The 17,352-nt window shown below is 41.8% G+C and overlaps 1 protein-coding gene across 2 annotated transcripts in view; it reads right to left on the bottom strand.

Moving 5' to 3' along the window:
• Positions 1 to 12,121: 12,121 nt before the first annotated feature.
• thsd7bb (thrombospondin, type I, domain containing 7Bb) overlaps positions 12,122 to 17,352 on the bottom strand; it is a 60,884-nt gene continuing 55,653 nt past the window's right edge. For both annotated transcript variants that reach the window (XM_046857445.1, XM_046857446.1), the window contains 11 exons: positions 16,923 to 17,061; positions 16,531 to 16,646; positions 16,328 to 16,442; positions 16,091 to 16,236; positions 15,799 to 15,973; positions 15,191 to 15,364; positions 15,000 to 15,095; positions 14,010 to 14,092; positions 13,733 to 13,919; positions 13,491 to 13,578; positions 12,122 to 12,911 (listed from right to left, as the gene is read on the bottom strand). In XM_046857445.1, coding sequence (XP_046713401.1) covers positions 12,830 to 12,911; positions 13,491 to 13,578; positions 13,733 to 13,919; positions 14,010 to 14,092; positions 15,000 to 15,095; positions 15,191 to 15,364; positions 15,799 to 15,973; positions 16,091 to 16,236; positions 16,328 to 16,442; positions 16,531 to 16,646; positions 16,923 to 17,061 — 1,401 coding nt within the window. In that variant the 3' untranslated portion in view covers positions 12,122 to 12,829. The remainder of the gene's footprint in view (positions 12,912 to 13,490; positions 13,579 to 13,732; positions 13,920 to 14,009; positions 14,093 to 14,999; positions 15,096 to 15,190; positions 15,365 to 15,798; positions 15,974 to 16,090; positions 16,237 to 16,327; positions 16,443 to 16,530; positions 16,647 to 16,922; positions 17,062 to 17,352) is intronic.

Raw genomic sequence — 17,352 nt, 5'->3', positions numbered from 1 at the left:
TCTTACAGCAAAGCCATCACCACTGAGCAGCACAAGCAAACCAAGCATTTTAGTACTTAAGTTCTTCGAAATTCTAAAACCCCAAATGATTTGGTTCAGGGAAATGTTCCATATGGAAGACCCTAGAGTTTTAAACCAGGAGCTCTATTAATGGTTGCTTGTTCAAAAGATGGGCACCTGGGTTATGTCCAATTGTAGATTTAAGAGGGCAATAAAGCTAGCAGCACCATGTTACATCTGTAACTGGCAACAGTCCTCAAAATTCACCTGCATGAGTCCATTAAGAATCCAAGCCAAAGCCAAGAAAATGAAAAATTCAACCATATGCTCTTTTCCTGTTGCGTCTCCAGGAAGACACGCAGCTCTACCTCTTCCATATCAATCTCTATTCTATGTGACTCTCAGGACACACCTCGGTCTCCGTGGTGATGTGATACATCATATTCATGTGCAGTAGCAGCGCGCTCGAGAAACAGTTTAGCGACGAGAAATCGATCCGCATTTTGAATATTGGTCACAAATTATTGATCACTTTCTAAATGATCAAAGCACATCCGCTAATAATTCTGTAGAAATACATTGTTTTTTAATGATGTCAATATGCCATTTTTTTAAATCGATGCATCACGCCGTCAACTTCTGCGAGTCAGTGAATCCCATCCCTGCTATATTCGATCCCCACTTTAATAGGAACATCTGGACATTTTAAAGTGATCCAATCAGCCAATCAAGTAGCAGCAGCACTATGTATAAAATCAAGCAGAGAACTCTATTTAACGTTCACATCATACATCAAAAAGAGGAAAATGTAGTAACTTCCTCCGCAGCCTAGTCGTCGGGGGCCAGACAGGCTGCTTTGAGTATTTCAGAAACTGCTGATCCCACGGGAATTTTCACGCCTTCACGTTTTACACGATATCTGCATGATCTCTTGGATTGCGCTGCTCTGACACGATTGGCTGATTAGATAACGACTGTATGAAAGTCTATACATCTGTCACCCTCAACAATCATCCTTTTTTAATTTATTCTGTTAACGTGTATGTAATTACTTTAGCTTTTTGAGCTTTATTTTAATGGTGTTAACACCATGGTCAGAAATGTTAGCAAAGCTGTCCGCAGCATAACACCTTTCTCCGGCTGCGACCAGTTATTCCAGATTTGAAAGAAACCAACGAACATGTTGACTGCTGACAACCCGAGAAGTAACTCTTTTTCACTTTGCAGGGATCTTTTACAGTGTGTATTTAGATTCTGTAAGCAGAAGAAGAAAAAAAAGCCCAACAACCTTGTATCTGTGGCTGTAGGGGATCAGTCAGCGCTTCAATTCATCTCAAAGGTGTCTAGTGGGGTTGATGAGGTCATGTCTTGGTGCAGGTCAAATACCATCACCACCTTCCATTATTAATCAGTCCCCTTTTGTTGTTATAATATCCGTCACACTTCTGGAAAGATGTTCCTCAAGATTTGCGGTCTATAGCAGGAGATCTAAGATCTAAACCATGGTGATGGCTTTGTGCACAGGAGCATTGCCATGCTGGAATAGGTTTAGGCCTCCCAATGCAAATAAAGGGAAAATCTCATGCTTACACACATCCAAAGACAATCTGTAACTGTAGTGGAGGAACTATATACGTGGCTGAATACTTTTGCACTTATATGAATATTGAATATTGACTCAAGGATAGGAGAAAAGACGAGCTTCCAGAGCTCATTTCCACTACTAAAAGGTGTAAAATAAAAATTTTCTGTATTTTTTTACCCCCCTGCTGCCTCCCCGTCTTATTTAATCAGCACTTACTGACCTTGTCACCTGTCCGAATCTCCAGTGTATTGGCAGGGGTCTGTATTAAAATTCAGCCCTCTGGTGAAAGTAAAAGCCTTTTAATTTCCATGTGACATTAAAACTGCACGGCTGCAGGGCAATCTCTCGTGTGCATGCAGCGCTATGCAAATTCTAAACAGTGTAGCACTGGCTCTGCATGGCTTTCGCTAAAAACAAAAAAAACTCAGGAAAAGCTTCCGGAAAATTATAAGCGGTCATAGAGCATATATACAGCGCTATTCCATATTTCTTTTGCTCGATCACCTTCTTACACACACACATTTATTTAGTATCCTCCCAGGAATCTGTTCACCATCCTCTCAATCACAGGAGAATATAATTCATTCGGCACTGTCACTACGCGTGAGTGGAGCGGCTTGAACGTAAAGTTCATAACTGACAATCATTTAATTACAACCTACAAATCAAATGAAGTGAAGAGACTGATACAGTAATTGACATTTGCAAGACGATTCGCGATTGATTGCCGTCCAAGTAAAACACTGGACTTCTGACAGTTTCATCAGTCAAGTGAATGTTTGGTTGTATTTAAAAGAACAGTTCTGATATGATCGTTTTCTTTTTAGGACTTAATACATACGTAACTACACTTGATATTCCAGACATATGTTTATCTTTTTCACCCCAAACTGTTACCACAAAGTTGGAGGTACACAATTTTATAGGAGGTCTTTGGATGCACCGGGATGAAAACTAAGAGCACAAATCTCCACAAATTATATATATATATATATATATATATATATATATATATATATATATATAAATAAAAATATTTATAAATAATATTTATAAATAAAAAAACCAACCCTGAAAAATTATTTTCAATCATTAAACCTTTTACTTAAGTTTAAAATCAACCAAATTCCGACCATGATGCACACGTCCGTCAATTAAAACCATCCGTGTGGAAACAGCAAAAGTTCCGTTTGGTGTCATGATGATTTTGGGAACCCGGTATTTCTAGTTTTTTTTTTCCCACTTTTTCCCACTACTTTTATAATAGTCCAACAGATGGCAGCACCAGGATGCACGCACAGTCACAGGGATCACGGAAATTCATAAGTACATCGGCAGCTGTTGCAAATGGTTTCTTGCAGACAGAGTTTGCATACAGTGTAAGAGCTTACTACGTTTTTCCCCCATAAAATATACGTTTAAGTCTCTTTGTGTTTTCGACTGGTGTATGTCGGTAGTTAAATCTTTGCATATATAAAACAAAGGATTCATTTTAAAATCAAAGAACTTTTTGCAGTGGGAATTTTTCATTAAAATAGATAAATCTATAGCACTTACAGACTGTACTGCCAGAGACACTCTTTGCTCCGGGTGTGCCTTTTCCCTGAGGGAAAAAAAAGCACGTTTAGCATAATGCCTGACAAACAGGAATAATAGCTCGCACCTTATCTGCGCAATCAGGAGAGAATAGATGGTGTTGTCAAATTGCAGCCTGAGAAGTGCACAAGGACTTTTTTCTAAGCCAGTGGGAAAAAAACAGCTGGTGCTTATTAACTCTGGTTTGTACAGTCAAATATACTGCTACATGAGGCTGCAGCGCTTGGTCCTAATCAATGAGAAATAACTACAGTGAAAAAATGTCAAGAGACTTGCTATCTATTCAGCCCGGACTCAGTACTGATTACGAAGCAGGCTGGCTGGAGATCACATGCTCCGCTCTGGAACATTAACCTGTACAGACTTATTGTCAGAATGACAATACATATATTTATTATGGAACAGCACAACGCGATGCGAAGTCACTTCCTGTCTAGGATGCAGGTATATTTAGCACGCAGGTCACGGTGCATCACGACAGGGGTATGGAGCGGTAGTTCTGGAGACGAGGAGCCGAGTGACATTGATGTATGTTCTCTGTTAAAGCTGTGTCTTAGTCTGTTGATTACCGTGGGCTGGGAGTGCTCAGCTGTTTTTTTTTTTTAGCTCTTGCGAAAGCACTGATAGTTTTTGTAATTAACCTTAGGAGCATTTCCTGCTCGCTGGCACTCAAGAAGAAGTGTGCATATGTGAATCATGGCATTTTTTTTTGGTTTTTAGGTTTTTTTTTCCACTTCACCATCGGCTTCAATTGCTCTTTAAAGGCTTTTAATATCGAAGTCTAGATTGCGTCGTTCTGGTCAACAGACTCCGACGATGAAAAAGGGGTCATCATCCTTTTCAGGAGAACATTTTGAAGACGTCCTGCACCATAAACTCAACATTGCTATAAAGATGCCTTGGCATGACATGAAGATGTACAGATCAGCCGTCCAAGCTAAAGCTAGGTGCGCCCCCCTACCCCCCGCCCCGCATACAGCAAGCCCGGCGAGGACGTGTCAGGATGCGCTCGCTTTCACAGCGCGGCATTAAAAGAGAGATGTTCGAGCGTCGAACATCACCCGGAGCGAAAACCATCAAATCTCTCAGGAAAGAAATGGATCAAGTGAAAATATAATGTGGCCGCAGCCTCCCTCCAGGCGGCTGCACTTAAAGCCTCACATTACAAAGTGGATTGCAGCTGCGTACCGAATTGTGTCTGGGTTAGGGAGATGATGAGGTGCTGTGCCAGGCCAGGCCCGGAGCGCCAAATGTGACATAGAGAGAGAGAGGGCCAGAGTAATTCCGCCTGCTGGAACGAGTTTTCTCTGCCTGAAGAGCCTGGGCATGTGTCCATCGTCTATCTCACAAAACACGCATTTACACACTCGAGTTTCTTTTTTTTACCCACAAGTCCAATATTTCAGAGAAGTTTTCCTTTTCCGTTGGCTAAATGAACATGTCTAAGGAGAAAGGCAGATAGAGAGCGGGAGTCGGAGCGAGCGTTTGGCGCCGCCGATAAGACGTCAGAAGTGGGTCAAGGACTCTCGCAGTTCGACAATTTGCTGTAATTACAGAAACTCCCAGCACCATAAGCGGGAAGATCAAATCCGACATGGGATTTGGGAATCCATTGTGTTTGCCAACCCCTACTTCACTCAAACCCCCCCCACACATTTCGCTTGTTAGAATTTTTTTTGCAGGATTTATTTGCATTGCCTTTCATTTGTAGCCGTTTTGTGCAGTTTGGATGCTTTAAATAGAAAATAAACAGGGAAATTTATGAAACCGTTTGAAGAGGAATTGAAAGAATGTGTCTGTTTTCTTTTTATGGCCCACTTCATTCCCTGTGTGTTTGAAGCTGCCGGAATACATGGCACTAAAGCTCAGAGAGGAGAACGTCGTTCCACAGGTAGGACACCGTTAGCTAGCGTAATGCCTCCCTCTGGCTCCTCGTGCAAGGTTGTTGCCTTGACGACACCATTGGCAGGTTGAATCGACAAAGAGGCGTCAGAGCGTTAAATGCTACACGTGCAACGCTTCACACGTTATTGAATATAATACCCGCACGTGACGTGATCTGTGCTGCCTGGGGCTTTAATTACCGTCGTGCTTCCTTTCTTTCAGTGAGGCATTTTTTCATTTGGACATTTAAACGACAATCGTACACGCGAGTAGGAATAATACACAGTATACACAGTACTTAGACTCACTGGTCATTTTAATAGGAACACTTCAAGCATCCAATCACGTGGAAGACATTAAAGCACACAGTGAACCTCCAGACGTCAGGAGGTTCACGTGACCCTGTAGAGCGGTGGTTTTCTTAATGCTGAAGCCATAGCCATAACTATATTTACTGTTTTTCTGATTAGTGATCTTGCGAATAAACTAGTTGGGCGCCATCTTGGCTTATATCCATTTAGCCTTCACCTCTGAAGTGAAACTGAAAAAAACTGAACTGAACTAAAAAAAAAAATCTAAGATCCCAAAAATAAAGTCGTAGCAATAGATGAATAAAGTTGAAATTACGACAGCGGTGGACAAAGTAAATGTGATTGGTTACTGTAGTTAAGTAGCGTTTTCACGTAGCTGTACTTTACTGGAGTATTTAGATTTGGGGAGGCTTTTACTTGAACTTCGCTACATTTCAAAGTCAAATTTCGTACTTTTCGCTCAAATACATTCCGCGGTATCAGTCTTTTTATTTTTGAGGATAAAAACTTAAATGGTCAATCACGCAGCACGCCGCCAATCAGCGTCGAGCTCCGATGGAAGAAACTCCTGACTCGAACTCGCCACAACACCCGTGACCTTATTTGTGTGATTTTTCAGTGTTTGATTAATCATCATTTAATTAATAGATCGATGTGCTGAAAGTCTCATTCGAGTCTTTTCACATAAACAGAGTTGATTAACAAAGAGCCTTGTGGCAAAAACGATAATACGAACATTACAGCCGTAATAAATCAGGATCCATTCGAAAGCAAACACTTTTGTACGTTTTCTTCAGGTGAAAGTTTAAAGGGAGCACTTATTACTTTAAATGCAGCCCTATTTTACAGAATCCAGCTCTACTTTAACACAACTACATGGTCAGTGTGCTTTTACGACTAATGAATTACGAGGCAGACACGGTAGCCCTCTAGAAATAAAGTCGAAATGACGAGAATAAAAAGGTAGCTCTGCAAGAATAATGTTTTAGAGTCTAGACTTGAGAAACACCTCTCCTTTTCCAATAGCACGAGAATGTAACCGTCCTTAGAGTCGACCCCTTTTTTTTTAACGTGCCTCTAAAACGGTGAGGTAACCTGTAGAGAACTTCTACGGCAGTCATTGCTATCGAATCCACTTATATACTTTAAACGCCGGATGGATCGCATCGCTGATATTGATTGGTTGGTCGGATAAGTGCATGAATGAGTCGTTTTTATTAAACTGGCCAGCGATTTGTAGGGTCATGGTTTAAAAGCAGAACATTTTTCAAGTTTTTGGTGTGCAGTGGCGCTTTGCTTTAAATATAACTTGTCAAAAGGCTGTCAACTTGTGTCAAAAGGTTTTTACTAGAATAAAAAATAAAATTCAGTACAGAACATTAAGGTGATCTTTTGCAAACTTGATACGCAGCAGCGTTTTTAATTTTTTTTTTTTTTTTCCCCGCCGGTACCATTTTACTCTGCGGTGTCTAAGTGAACTAAGATTCCAGTTCAGCTTGAAGTCCGATAACAAAAAGGATCACAGCACGGAGCTAATTTTGGAGCACTCAAAAAATGGAGAGAACAATGAATTTATACACGTAGCAAGAAAATGTCAGGGGTAATGGTCTGTCACATCAGGCTCAATACAAGGTCTGGAAGAATGGTCTTAAATTCCTCCGACTGTTGTGCAGCAGCGACAGGAAATGTTTGATGGAAGTTTTTTCACTTCTGAAGGAGGACAATTATAAGGTTCCTCACAGTTTTCTTTTGTATTTCTTTCCCCCCAGTTAGAACTCTGAAGGATTAGATGGTGTTTAATAAAGATATAAAAAGAGGTATGTTATTTTAATGCAGGATGTGTAGGAGGTCTCGATCCAGTGGTTGCAACGGGCGTTTTTTCTTGCAGCTGTAACTCCAGAGTTTATTATCGTTAATCAAACATCTCATTAAAATCGAAATGGAATCTGTATAGAATTTTAGAGAATACATTTATTTTCGATTTATTGTTTTATGCCAAAATGTGTATTCGAGATTAGAAGGGAATCCAGAAAACCGGTGTAAGAATCCAGTGAATCTAATTCACGTGCTTTCAAGACGCTCACGGTGAAGCAAAAGCGTCAAACAAATACGTCATGTTTACACTATAAGGCCAAACGTTTGTGGACCATAAGATTGGTATATGCTTTTTGGAAGATTTAACATTTAGACCCCATTCGCTCTTCATTTGCTCAGATGATTCACAAGATTTTGCTCGTAGAGATTTGTGGGCATTCAGGACTTTATTTTCCTGTCTCACAGCCAATCCAAACATCTAGATGAATCTAAAAGGATCTAAAATGACTGAGCAATTGTCCTACTGCATTCTACTGTAGTCATTAAAAGGATGATAAAAAAGCGTCTGTCGATGTTTGTGTGAAACATCCTCCAGAGAGTGCCATCATTCCCATGACCTGTCCTGGTTGGACAGCAAAACCCACTCATAGCCAGCGTTGGCCGTTCTCCATGTTTGATTGATAACGCCTGTCTGGGGCCGCATGAAATTCAAAAGGTGCAAGGCCGCCTTCTTGGGCAGACGGATTCGGGGGAAAATGAAATCGATAGGGCCGTGCAGAGACGAGTCGCTCAGACGGCCGGCCTCTATCGCGCTTTTGTCAATAGGCCTCTACCTTTATTGATCCCGAGCCGGAAAACTTCTGCTGGCATGCGCACCGGTCTGGCTGATTAAACCAATGCTGAAAACAAATGAGAGATTTGATTAGAGGGTGAAAAAAAAATGCTGAGGTTTTAAAGCAACCAGTCACTAAGATAATAGATCTCGTATTTATGATTCATAGGGAAGAAGAGGTTCAGAAAGGTTCTCCTATTGCCAGAGATGTACATTTGGGGACAGATTTAGCTCTGCAACAGAAACAGCACTGCAGCAGCACAGGGTACTTCCAAGAGAAGTTGAACTGTTATAGCTCCTGAACCTTTGCGGCCACATTCACCAAACTCTGCACCATCCTTCAGATGTATACAAATGATCACATTCTAGTTCTCTGTATCTGGATGATCAATTGTTCCCAAAAACCTGGCTGGAAGTCCAGCTGTCAAAACCTCCATCTTTCATTACTTCCTGTCCTTTTACTTACCAAAGTATAGTCACACACACGTCTACCCCGGTGGGTGAGCACTTTAAATAGTGTAGGAAATGGCAGACATAATTTCCCCATGCGGAATAACACATAACACACACACAAACACATACACACACACACACACACACACACACTGGATAAAATAGCTACGGTAGAAAAGAGGCTTAATAAAACTTTGTGTGTGTGTGTTAATCCCTTCACCTTTTTTCTTTGTTGCTTTACGCTGCATGATGCTCAGAGCAGTGTTTTGTTGGTTTAATGAATTTCAGAAGGTTAAAATCTGCTACCCTTCTCCTCCTCAAGGTAAACAACCCACAATGAGCAGTATTCTGCTGAAAATTTGCCCCCGAGCCTTTTGACTCTAAAGTCACCATGGTGCAAACGCATTTCTACTTTACGGACATGAACCTCCCCAGAATCCACTGGTTTGCAACATACTGCATCTTGCAAAAGGAATATTTTATTGCTTCAAAAAAAAATGTTTTTACTGCTTTTTTTTTTTTATTGTATATTTGCTTTAAATCATGCCGGATGAATAAAAAAGTAAAAAAATCTCCAAACTTGTTATTAAATCTCCCGTCTACTTGCATTAGAAATATTTTTTAACACGTTCAATATGCCTTTTTCTGACATTAATTACATTTCATTCGTGATTTGCTAGAAACCAAGATCATATTGGCAACCAAATAATGTAAAAAATATAGAGTTTTAAAGTATATATATTTAAAAAACCTGCAACCCTGGCATTTACTCAACATCCTATCCACTTGCAGTAGCATTATTTTCCATCGTTAAATAATTACACATCTTATTGTTTGCATAAATGCACTACATGTAGGTGATTCATTATTGTTTGTATTTTTATTATAGATTTAATAAAAATAACCCTATTTAGAGTAAAAACTGCACATCTGGCAGTTCACTTTTTGGAGATTTCATTTGTGACCATTTACTCTAAAACAAGAACTTGGTGGCAGCTGAGAATATTTTAAAGCAGCTTTTATAAAAAAAAATAAAAGTGTAAATACTGTATATTTGGCAACCCTCTCAATAACGCTCCTGTCCAGCGCTCCTTCTAAGAAAATGCTCACAAGAGGGAGCATGGGGCAGTGTAATTTCTGCCCCAGTATGTTTTTTTCCTTCTCTCTTTCATTTCTCGATTTAATTTGTGATGCATACATGTGATGTATTGGGCAAAAGTATTAGGACACCGGCCTTTTCCAGGCATATGCGGTTCTTCCTCAAACGGTTACCGTAATGTCGGATTATGACAATTGTATGGGATGTCTTTGCATGACATTGTCTACAAAGCCAGCTTCGAGAAGAAATGGGTTGGAGTGGAAGATCTTTAGCTCTGAACATCACTTTACTAGAGCCCTCGTGGCTCCACAAGCAAACTCGTAAATCGAATATCTTTCAAAGAATGGGGCTTCTTATAACAGTAAATGGGAATTCCGTGTGAAATGTATGGGATGGTTCCAAAAGCACATAGTCGGGTGTCTAGAAAATGTTGTTCCTATAGCGTAGCAATTAAAAGCAGTAATTGAACGTGTTGTAAAAGAAGGACGCCTTTATGAAGATTGAAAGATTGATGAGCACTTGTTTGCTGGGAAATTTCCCCAGTGTTGCGACGACGTCCTCGAGCGAGAAAACCCCTGGTTTGATGAAAGAGCTCGTTTTTTTTTGTGCTAAGGTGCGGCGTCGCCGTGCAGGAATGATGTATGGTCCTGCGGCTGGATGATGTGTTTGTTTGTTCAGGCGCACACACGTGAGAAGAATCTCGCCTCGCGCCGAGACGCTATTAGGACCCGAGCTCACGGCCTTATCTCATCTGATAAGAGACACACCGAGCAAGAGAGTGCTTCCTCTCAAAAGCAACGTGGAGAGAGGAGAGATAGAGGAGCGGAGAAGAAGAGTGTCCTAGAAGATAGGACAGGTGAAGGAGAAATCTCTACCACAAAGTGTAGAGTGTGTGTGTGTACCTGGTGTAGATTTTTTTTTTTTACACTTTAGACCTAAAAAAAAGGCCGAAAATGTGTGTGTGTTTGTGCACCTGATGACGCTGCAGGATTTGTGAAAGATAAGTGCAAGTATGTTGGGAATAAGTGAATTATTAATCTTGTGTGCACTCATTTTCCAGATAAAATGTCTAAATAGCCCTCAGCATTATCTTTTCTTCTTCTTCTGGAGAATAATAGGTTCATTTTAAACCTGAACTCATAAATCAATGTACCCAATTTCATATCTGCGCGTGGCCAAGGCTTATCGCGGACCTCCATTGGTGCGTTTTTGGACGCCTGGCGAATCCGAATACTTCAGGTGTTTTGGGGTTTGAGTCCTCAGACCGCTCGCGATCGAACGCTCTGCTTTCACGTCTTTGTTGGCGCTGCGTGTGCCGACATGGTGCCGAATACAGATGAAGGACGGAGTCATATATCATTTTTTATCCAAACTCTCAGTTTATTATTTACAGACTTGAAAACTGGACCCATGGTTACAGTCAAGACTGAAGTCTTTCCATCCATAAATCCAGAAAACCTGCTACTTATTTCTGAAATTGGTGGACTTCAAATATATAGACAAATGTTTGTGGACACCTTCATTATACAATTGTGCTTTTTGAACGTTTTATTCCATCTTATAAGAACCTCAGCTTTCCTGGGAAGATGTTCCATAGTGTGCTTCTGCATCCCAAACATCTTCAATAGAGTTTCTAGCTCTATCAGATCTTCTACTCCATCTCCATGTAGCTTGTTTTGTGCACTTTGTCAAGAAAAGTGCACAAGAAAAAGGGACATGTTCATGCTACTGTCCACACAGACGTCCTATACAATTGTATGTCTCTAATAGTTTGAAAAAAAACCGCACAGCTGGAAAATTCAGGTGTCCCAATACTTTTATGCCTATAGTGTATTTATATATATATATTATATAGTATATATTTAAAGCATTATATTACCACCTACTGTCACTTCTATGCTCGTGCACCCTGCTTCATCTCGCCACGTGGATTCTTGATGTTCTCAGGATGAGATCAGTTTGAGTTTGGTCCAGGTCAGCTGCTCAGGACTAATCGAACATGACAGATGATCTCAGTAGCATGTAGCAGAGCAGACAAGAGAAAATCTGCAGGATTAATTGACTAAAAAATGAATTAGCAGAAGATGCAGCTGGTTCGGGTCACTTCAGCCCGGCCAGCACTCTCTCTGGGCTTCATCCCAAAAACGTGCACACGGTCCCACGTTCTGGGACGAAATGTATTTTCCAACCATTCGGGACACATTTACGACCAGGTTTGCAAAGAGGGTGGGGGAATGACAGAAAATTTCTATGGGAATTCCATTTGGGGGAATTTGGGAAATATTCCAAGTTGGAAACTTACCAGGAATTTATGGTAATGAATTAGAAATTTGGGGAAATGTATATAAACTGTATCATATACACACATTTCTTTGCTCATAAGCCGACATGCATGCAAACTAATACAGATTTTTAGATTTAGATTTTTGGTTTATTGTTAGTATCATTTTGTGTGTTTAAGATCCGCTGTAGCGACCCCTACTGGAAGAAGCCGAAAAAATAAGTTAGTATTTTGCACAAAAACAGCTCACACACAGGATACATACATGTATGTAATATTTATGTCATTTAGGTGAATAGTCATCAAGATGGAGAATTTTTTTTTTACATTATTTCCTGTGCAGAATTCAAGAAATGATATGTAGGGGGCGTGGCCTCAGTGGGATTGATGAATTCGCAGGTAGAAATTGCAATAAATCCGCTTGTTTTAACCAAAACGTATCCTGCAAGATTATTTTTTTTCCAACTACACTTAAGTTCTCTGGTATAGACCTGTAATTTTGGTAAATTCCCAGTTTAATCAAATGTATTCCCGTTAATTCCTATGGAACGTTTTGTGAAACATATCACAAAAATAGCGATCAAGCGCCAAGAAGATTGATCAGCCAGAATTCTTAATCCAAATTAACAATAATAAAAAAAACCACAACACCAACAAGTAAGTTTACAATATAGACAACAAAACACTCAATTCTGCACTAACATAGTGCGTAAAATGTCTCTGTTCTGACAAAAACATTCAAAACAAAAGTCAATTTTTCATTTTGGTCATTCTCCAGCTGTTGTTTTGCCCACTGTAGATTTCTGTAAAACACACACACACACACACACACACACACACACACACACACTACATGTAGAGGCACAGGGCTTTGTTTGAAACAGCACAGTTCTTGCAGCTGGAATGACTTTGCTTTTGCTGTCTCAGGAGGTCTCTGAGTTGCATAAGCTGGAGTTTGTCGAGAACAGAAGAGTCACATGTCTGCATCTCCATCGTAGGCCAGTGATACTGCCCGTTGGGTCTTGCAGGAGTTTGGATCATCCTTAGGGTTTTTGCTGGAAGAATCCACACACCAGACCTGAAAATTCATGCATTTCCAATGTCCACCACTAGAGGGCAGACGTGTATTAGAAAGTTCTGTAAAATAGCTTTGAAATAGACAGTCCCTGGTTCTGTTTTACATTTGAGGGATTTAATGGCATATTAATCTTTGTAATAAAATATATGGCAACGTTTAACTTTAGGCGACGACAGACATATAGACATTTGGACATAGACGTTTCTAAAGACTTGGTTCCAAAATTGGGTCCGTTTCATATCGAATGCTACGGAGGTTTGAGAAAAAGTCATGCGTTATCATTTTTTTGCTTTCTCGTTTTCTCATGATCTTGACTTAATTTTCTCCGCATGCAATGACAGGCACGTCTACATGCCCGCCGCCAAAAAATGGTTACGGTAATATTACCCACGATGCTGCCTCTTGAACATGGTCTTATGCCGAACAACTTTTATGTCGAGATCAAGAGAAAATTAAGTCGTGATCATGAAAAAACAGGAAAGAAAAAAACATTAGAAAGCTTGACCTTGAAAAAAACATAGTGCTAATACCGATAGTCGTACATGAAACCACTTACCACAGTAGAAAGGACATCGCAATGATGAGAAGGATCATGATGAATCCGCCTGCCATAAGTCCGTACACCCACAGCCTGACCCGCCCATCTAGTAATTAATACAGAGAAGGCAGATTTATATTAATTAGCCTCAGCTGCTGATCAGGGAGGAATAAACAAAGCTGCTTTTCTGAGACAAATTCTTCTCTCGTCTCAAGAACCCAAACCATTGGTAGGCGACACTTTACTTTTTCCCTCCTCACCTGGACCGAGAGGCTGCAGAGTCCAGGCTCTGCTCTCGTTCTGTTGGTGCGTTCGTCTCAGACGCCCTCCGCTTCTCTTCACATTCGCTTTCTTGTTGTCCGTCCCTGGGCTTTTCGTACAGTAATCCAAGAAGCCGTTCGAGGTCATGACCTCGGTGAAGCCCTTCTCACAGCCGCACGTCTCACTCTGATGGAAAAAAAGCATGAAAGAAGCAGCTTGTGTTGTATCACTTGTTATATCGGATCACAAAAGTATCAAAATGGCACAGTGGGTTACCTGTGTACAGTAGGAGAAGGGCTTGGTACACGGTGGACTGCATTGATGCACACCGGAGGGTTTAGTTTGAGCAAAACAGCCCCCTAACAAGAAAAAAAAAATCACATCACTGTTATAATCGTTCACTCTTTCAATTAAGGTTGGAAATTAGATTTGGGGATTTAAGTCGCAGCTGAAGGAGAACTCGAACAGGACACTGACCCAAAACATACAGCGAAAAGGAACGGCTTAAACCCCAATACGGAATTCTGAAGTGGCCTTCTATAAGCCCTGATCCGAATCCTTTTCAATATCTGTATTAAGAGTTGAAATATGAAGTCTGGAGAAGCCAACATTGAACCCTGACCCTGCTGGAGCAGTTTGCTCATGCAGAGTAGGTCGGACTGATCGTGGACTGGTGCACAAGTCTTATTGGGAGCTATAGAAATCCCGTTCGAGGTGGTATCAAAAAAAGCCTTGAGTCGAATGGTGCTAACTGGTGCCAATCTCCCCATGTGCATTTCCACCGATGTATCGTGTTGTCCGAGCTGTTTTGAGTGGCTTGAAGAGCGGAATGTCACTGGAAGACAACGAGAGATCAGGAAGACCTCGAATGGGCTCAACCCCTAAAAAACCTTCGGCAACTCCTGCATGATGATCATCAGAGAACAATCCACACGATCTCACAGTCTACTTGCCAGATTTGGCTCCTCCGGACCTCTTCTGGCTCACCGTTCCGAATTGGGACGCCATCGTATCAAAACTTTTTGATACCACCTCGTATTTGCACTGATTGCCTTGTGCAATTAAATAGTAGCTTTGGGGTGCCATCATTTTTGCCCATGCCCTTTTCAGTTGCTAATGGAAATATAAAAAAAAAATTATCCATTTGAAGGTATTCCAGAGATAATTAGGGGTTCTTCTTGAACTATGGAGAGGAACCAACAAATTTGTGTGTACCATCTACAGGAAAAAGGATTTATGACAGTTAGAACTGTATGATGTCACTACCAGTGACGTTAACCCCATCAGAGCGCCGACACCACACCGCCCTCTGATTCTCTCTCCATTCTCCCGTGACCCATTCATAGCTCAGACAGGTTCCTCCTGCACACAGACAAAATATCAGTAATTAAATATTACTGCAACTCTCATCCACGAGCAGCCTATTAGACGGCTTCCACCTGCATCTAATCACTCACGTTGGCACGGTCGTGTTTCGTAGACCTGGCTCGGGCAGGAAGCCTTGTTCTCAGGGACCTGGATGATCACCGCTCTGGATCGAGCCTGGTGCCCCCACGTCTCGAAGCTCCGTCCGTCCAGACACAGCAGCTGGCACACACTCCACGGTGACCAATCGGTCAAGTGACAATCTCCTGATGCGATGTGAAAAGCAAGGAAAGTGATTCCAGTCAAATAAAAGCTTCATCAAATAAATTCAGTTAGTTTAGTCCCATTGGACTTCCAAGTCTATATCTGTACCCCCCAAGCATGGAGTATGATGGTCTCTTCTATGCTTTACCATAGATAGTGTCAGCATGTAGAAGATATGCTTTGCATGGGTTGGAGTGGAAGATCTCTTGCTATTGAGCTCCAACACTATTAAACGCCTTTGGGATGAATGTGAACACTGACATGCACCCCAGGCCTCCTCACCTCACCTACATCAGTACCTGACTCTTGTGTCTGAATGAGCACAGAATCTAGTGGAACATCTTCCCAGGAGAGTGGAGGTTAAATACATACTGGAGAGCTAATTCAGCTGTACCTCATATGGAGACCGTGTGAGGAGTGTAGGTGTGTTTGAGACCTGGGCAGGGGACGTAACAGAGATGCCGGCGCTCTGCCTCGGTGGCTTTGTGTAGTCCGTTCTCCACACACTGCTCCTCAGTTACTGCTTTGGGAAAAGGAGGAGCGGAGAGGGAACCCCAGTGCACCACACAAGACACATTCCTCTCCCTCATCCCGTCACCACACTCCGCACCCTAAACACAGACACACACACATTCTGGCAGGTTCATGATGTATTTAAAATCATAGGCTTATAGGAGTTCCCAATAAAGTGGCCTGTGTGTGTGTGTGAACAGGAATTGCTTTAGTACCTCCACTTTGCAAGAGTTCCAGTCTCCCAGTGTCCAGCTGTAGCAGGGTCTAATGGGACATGGTTTGGTTTGAGAGAGTTGAGAAGGACAAGGCCTTCCACCTTCCCCTGCCTGATGTAGGACTAATCTGGAGCGTGTCATCTGGCCTGAATAAACACACACACAACATGACATTTCCAGGAGCACTAGCAGTATTTATGCGCTTAGCATTCATGGACCTGGGGCGGAGTGCCATACTTTGCGCTCCACAGGTGTGTGAGCACTGGGACCAGAGCGACCAGTCGGAGAGCAGACAGTCGACAGGGCAGCTCACTTCACACGGAGCGGACAGCTTTCCTCGTGAAGGTCCCCACTGGTGTTGGACCACAGATAGAAATCGTATCAATGTTGAAGAATAAAACGAAATGGTATATAATAATATACGGTAGCGTCTTAATCACCTCTTTACACATGCCGAGTTCAACGAGCTTCCCGTCGCTGTCGACGCAGTTCAGCAAGCGCGTCTTCGTTCCTTGGCCACACACTGCGTTGTCACTGAGACGACAGCTGCTCCAGTCTGTGTATCACACACAGATATAATACGAACGGCATCATGATATGGGACATTATGACATTATAACATTCTGAGCGGTGCAGTGAATCACACGGATGATCTCTTCATCATGGCACATGTCAGCGGGTGGGATTTATTTATTAGCAGCACATTTCGTCCTCGAAGTTGATGCAGGGAAAATGGGCGAGCGTAAGGATTTGACAAATTATGATTGTTCTGCCCGATTGGTGGCCATAAAGACGTGCCTGGTCGGTGTGTAATGCAGGTGTGTATGAGTACCTGAATAAGCGTAGGAGTACGAGAGACAGGAAGTGTTGGCACAGGTCTGGGTCTGATTCAGCTCGGGGCAGGTGTGTCCTTTTCCTGGCATCCTTACTATTGTTTTACTCCTCCATCTTAATTCCTTCTCATTGCATCCCTGAACACACACACACATGAATATTTGTCTTTATAGAATATTCAATGTTATGCACCAGAATTTATTCTCAACCTTAAACTCAACACAGTGAAATTCTTTCTTCACACATCCCAGTGATGTTTGGAATCTGGGGTCAGAGCGCAGGGGCAGCCATGATATAAGAGTTAAGGGCCTTGCTCAGGGGCCCCAAGGAGGGCAGCTTGGCGATACCAGTGCTTGAACCAAAGAACATCTGTCAGCTCTTTATACTGTTTTGGTTTTCCATGCTTTTTTTATTTTTTTTGCTTTTTA

The sequence above is a fragment of the Silurus meridionalis genome, chromosome 9 (assembly GCF_014805685.1).
Source record: "Silurus meridionalis isolate SWU-2019-XX chromosome 9, ASM1480568v1, whole genome shotgun sequence".
In the NCBI taxonomy this organism is placed as follows: Eukaryota; Metazoa; Chordata; class Actinopteri; order Siluriformes; family Siluridae; genus Silurus; species Silurus meridionalis.
The sequence above is the reverse complement of the archived record's forward strand: the minus strand, read 5'-3'. Positions and strand labels throughout refer to the sequence as shown.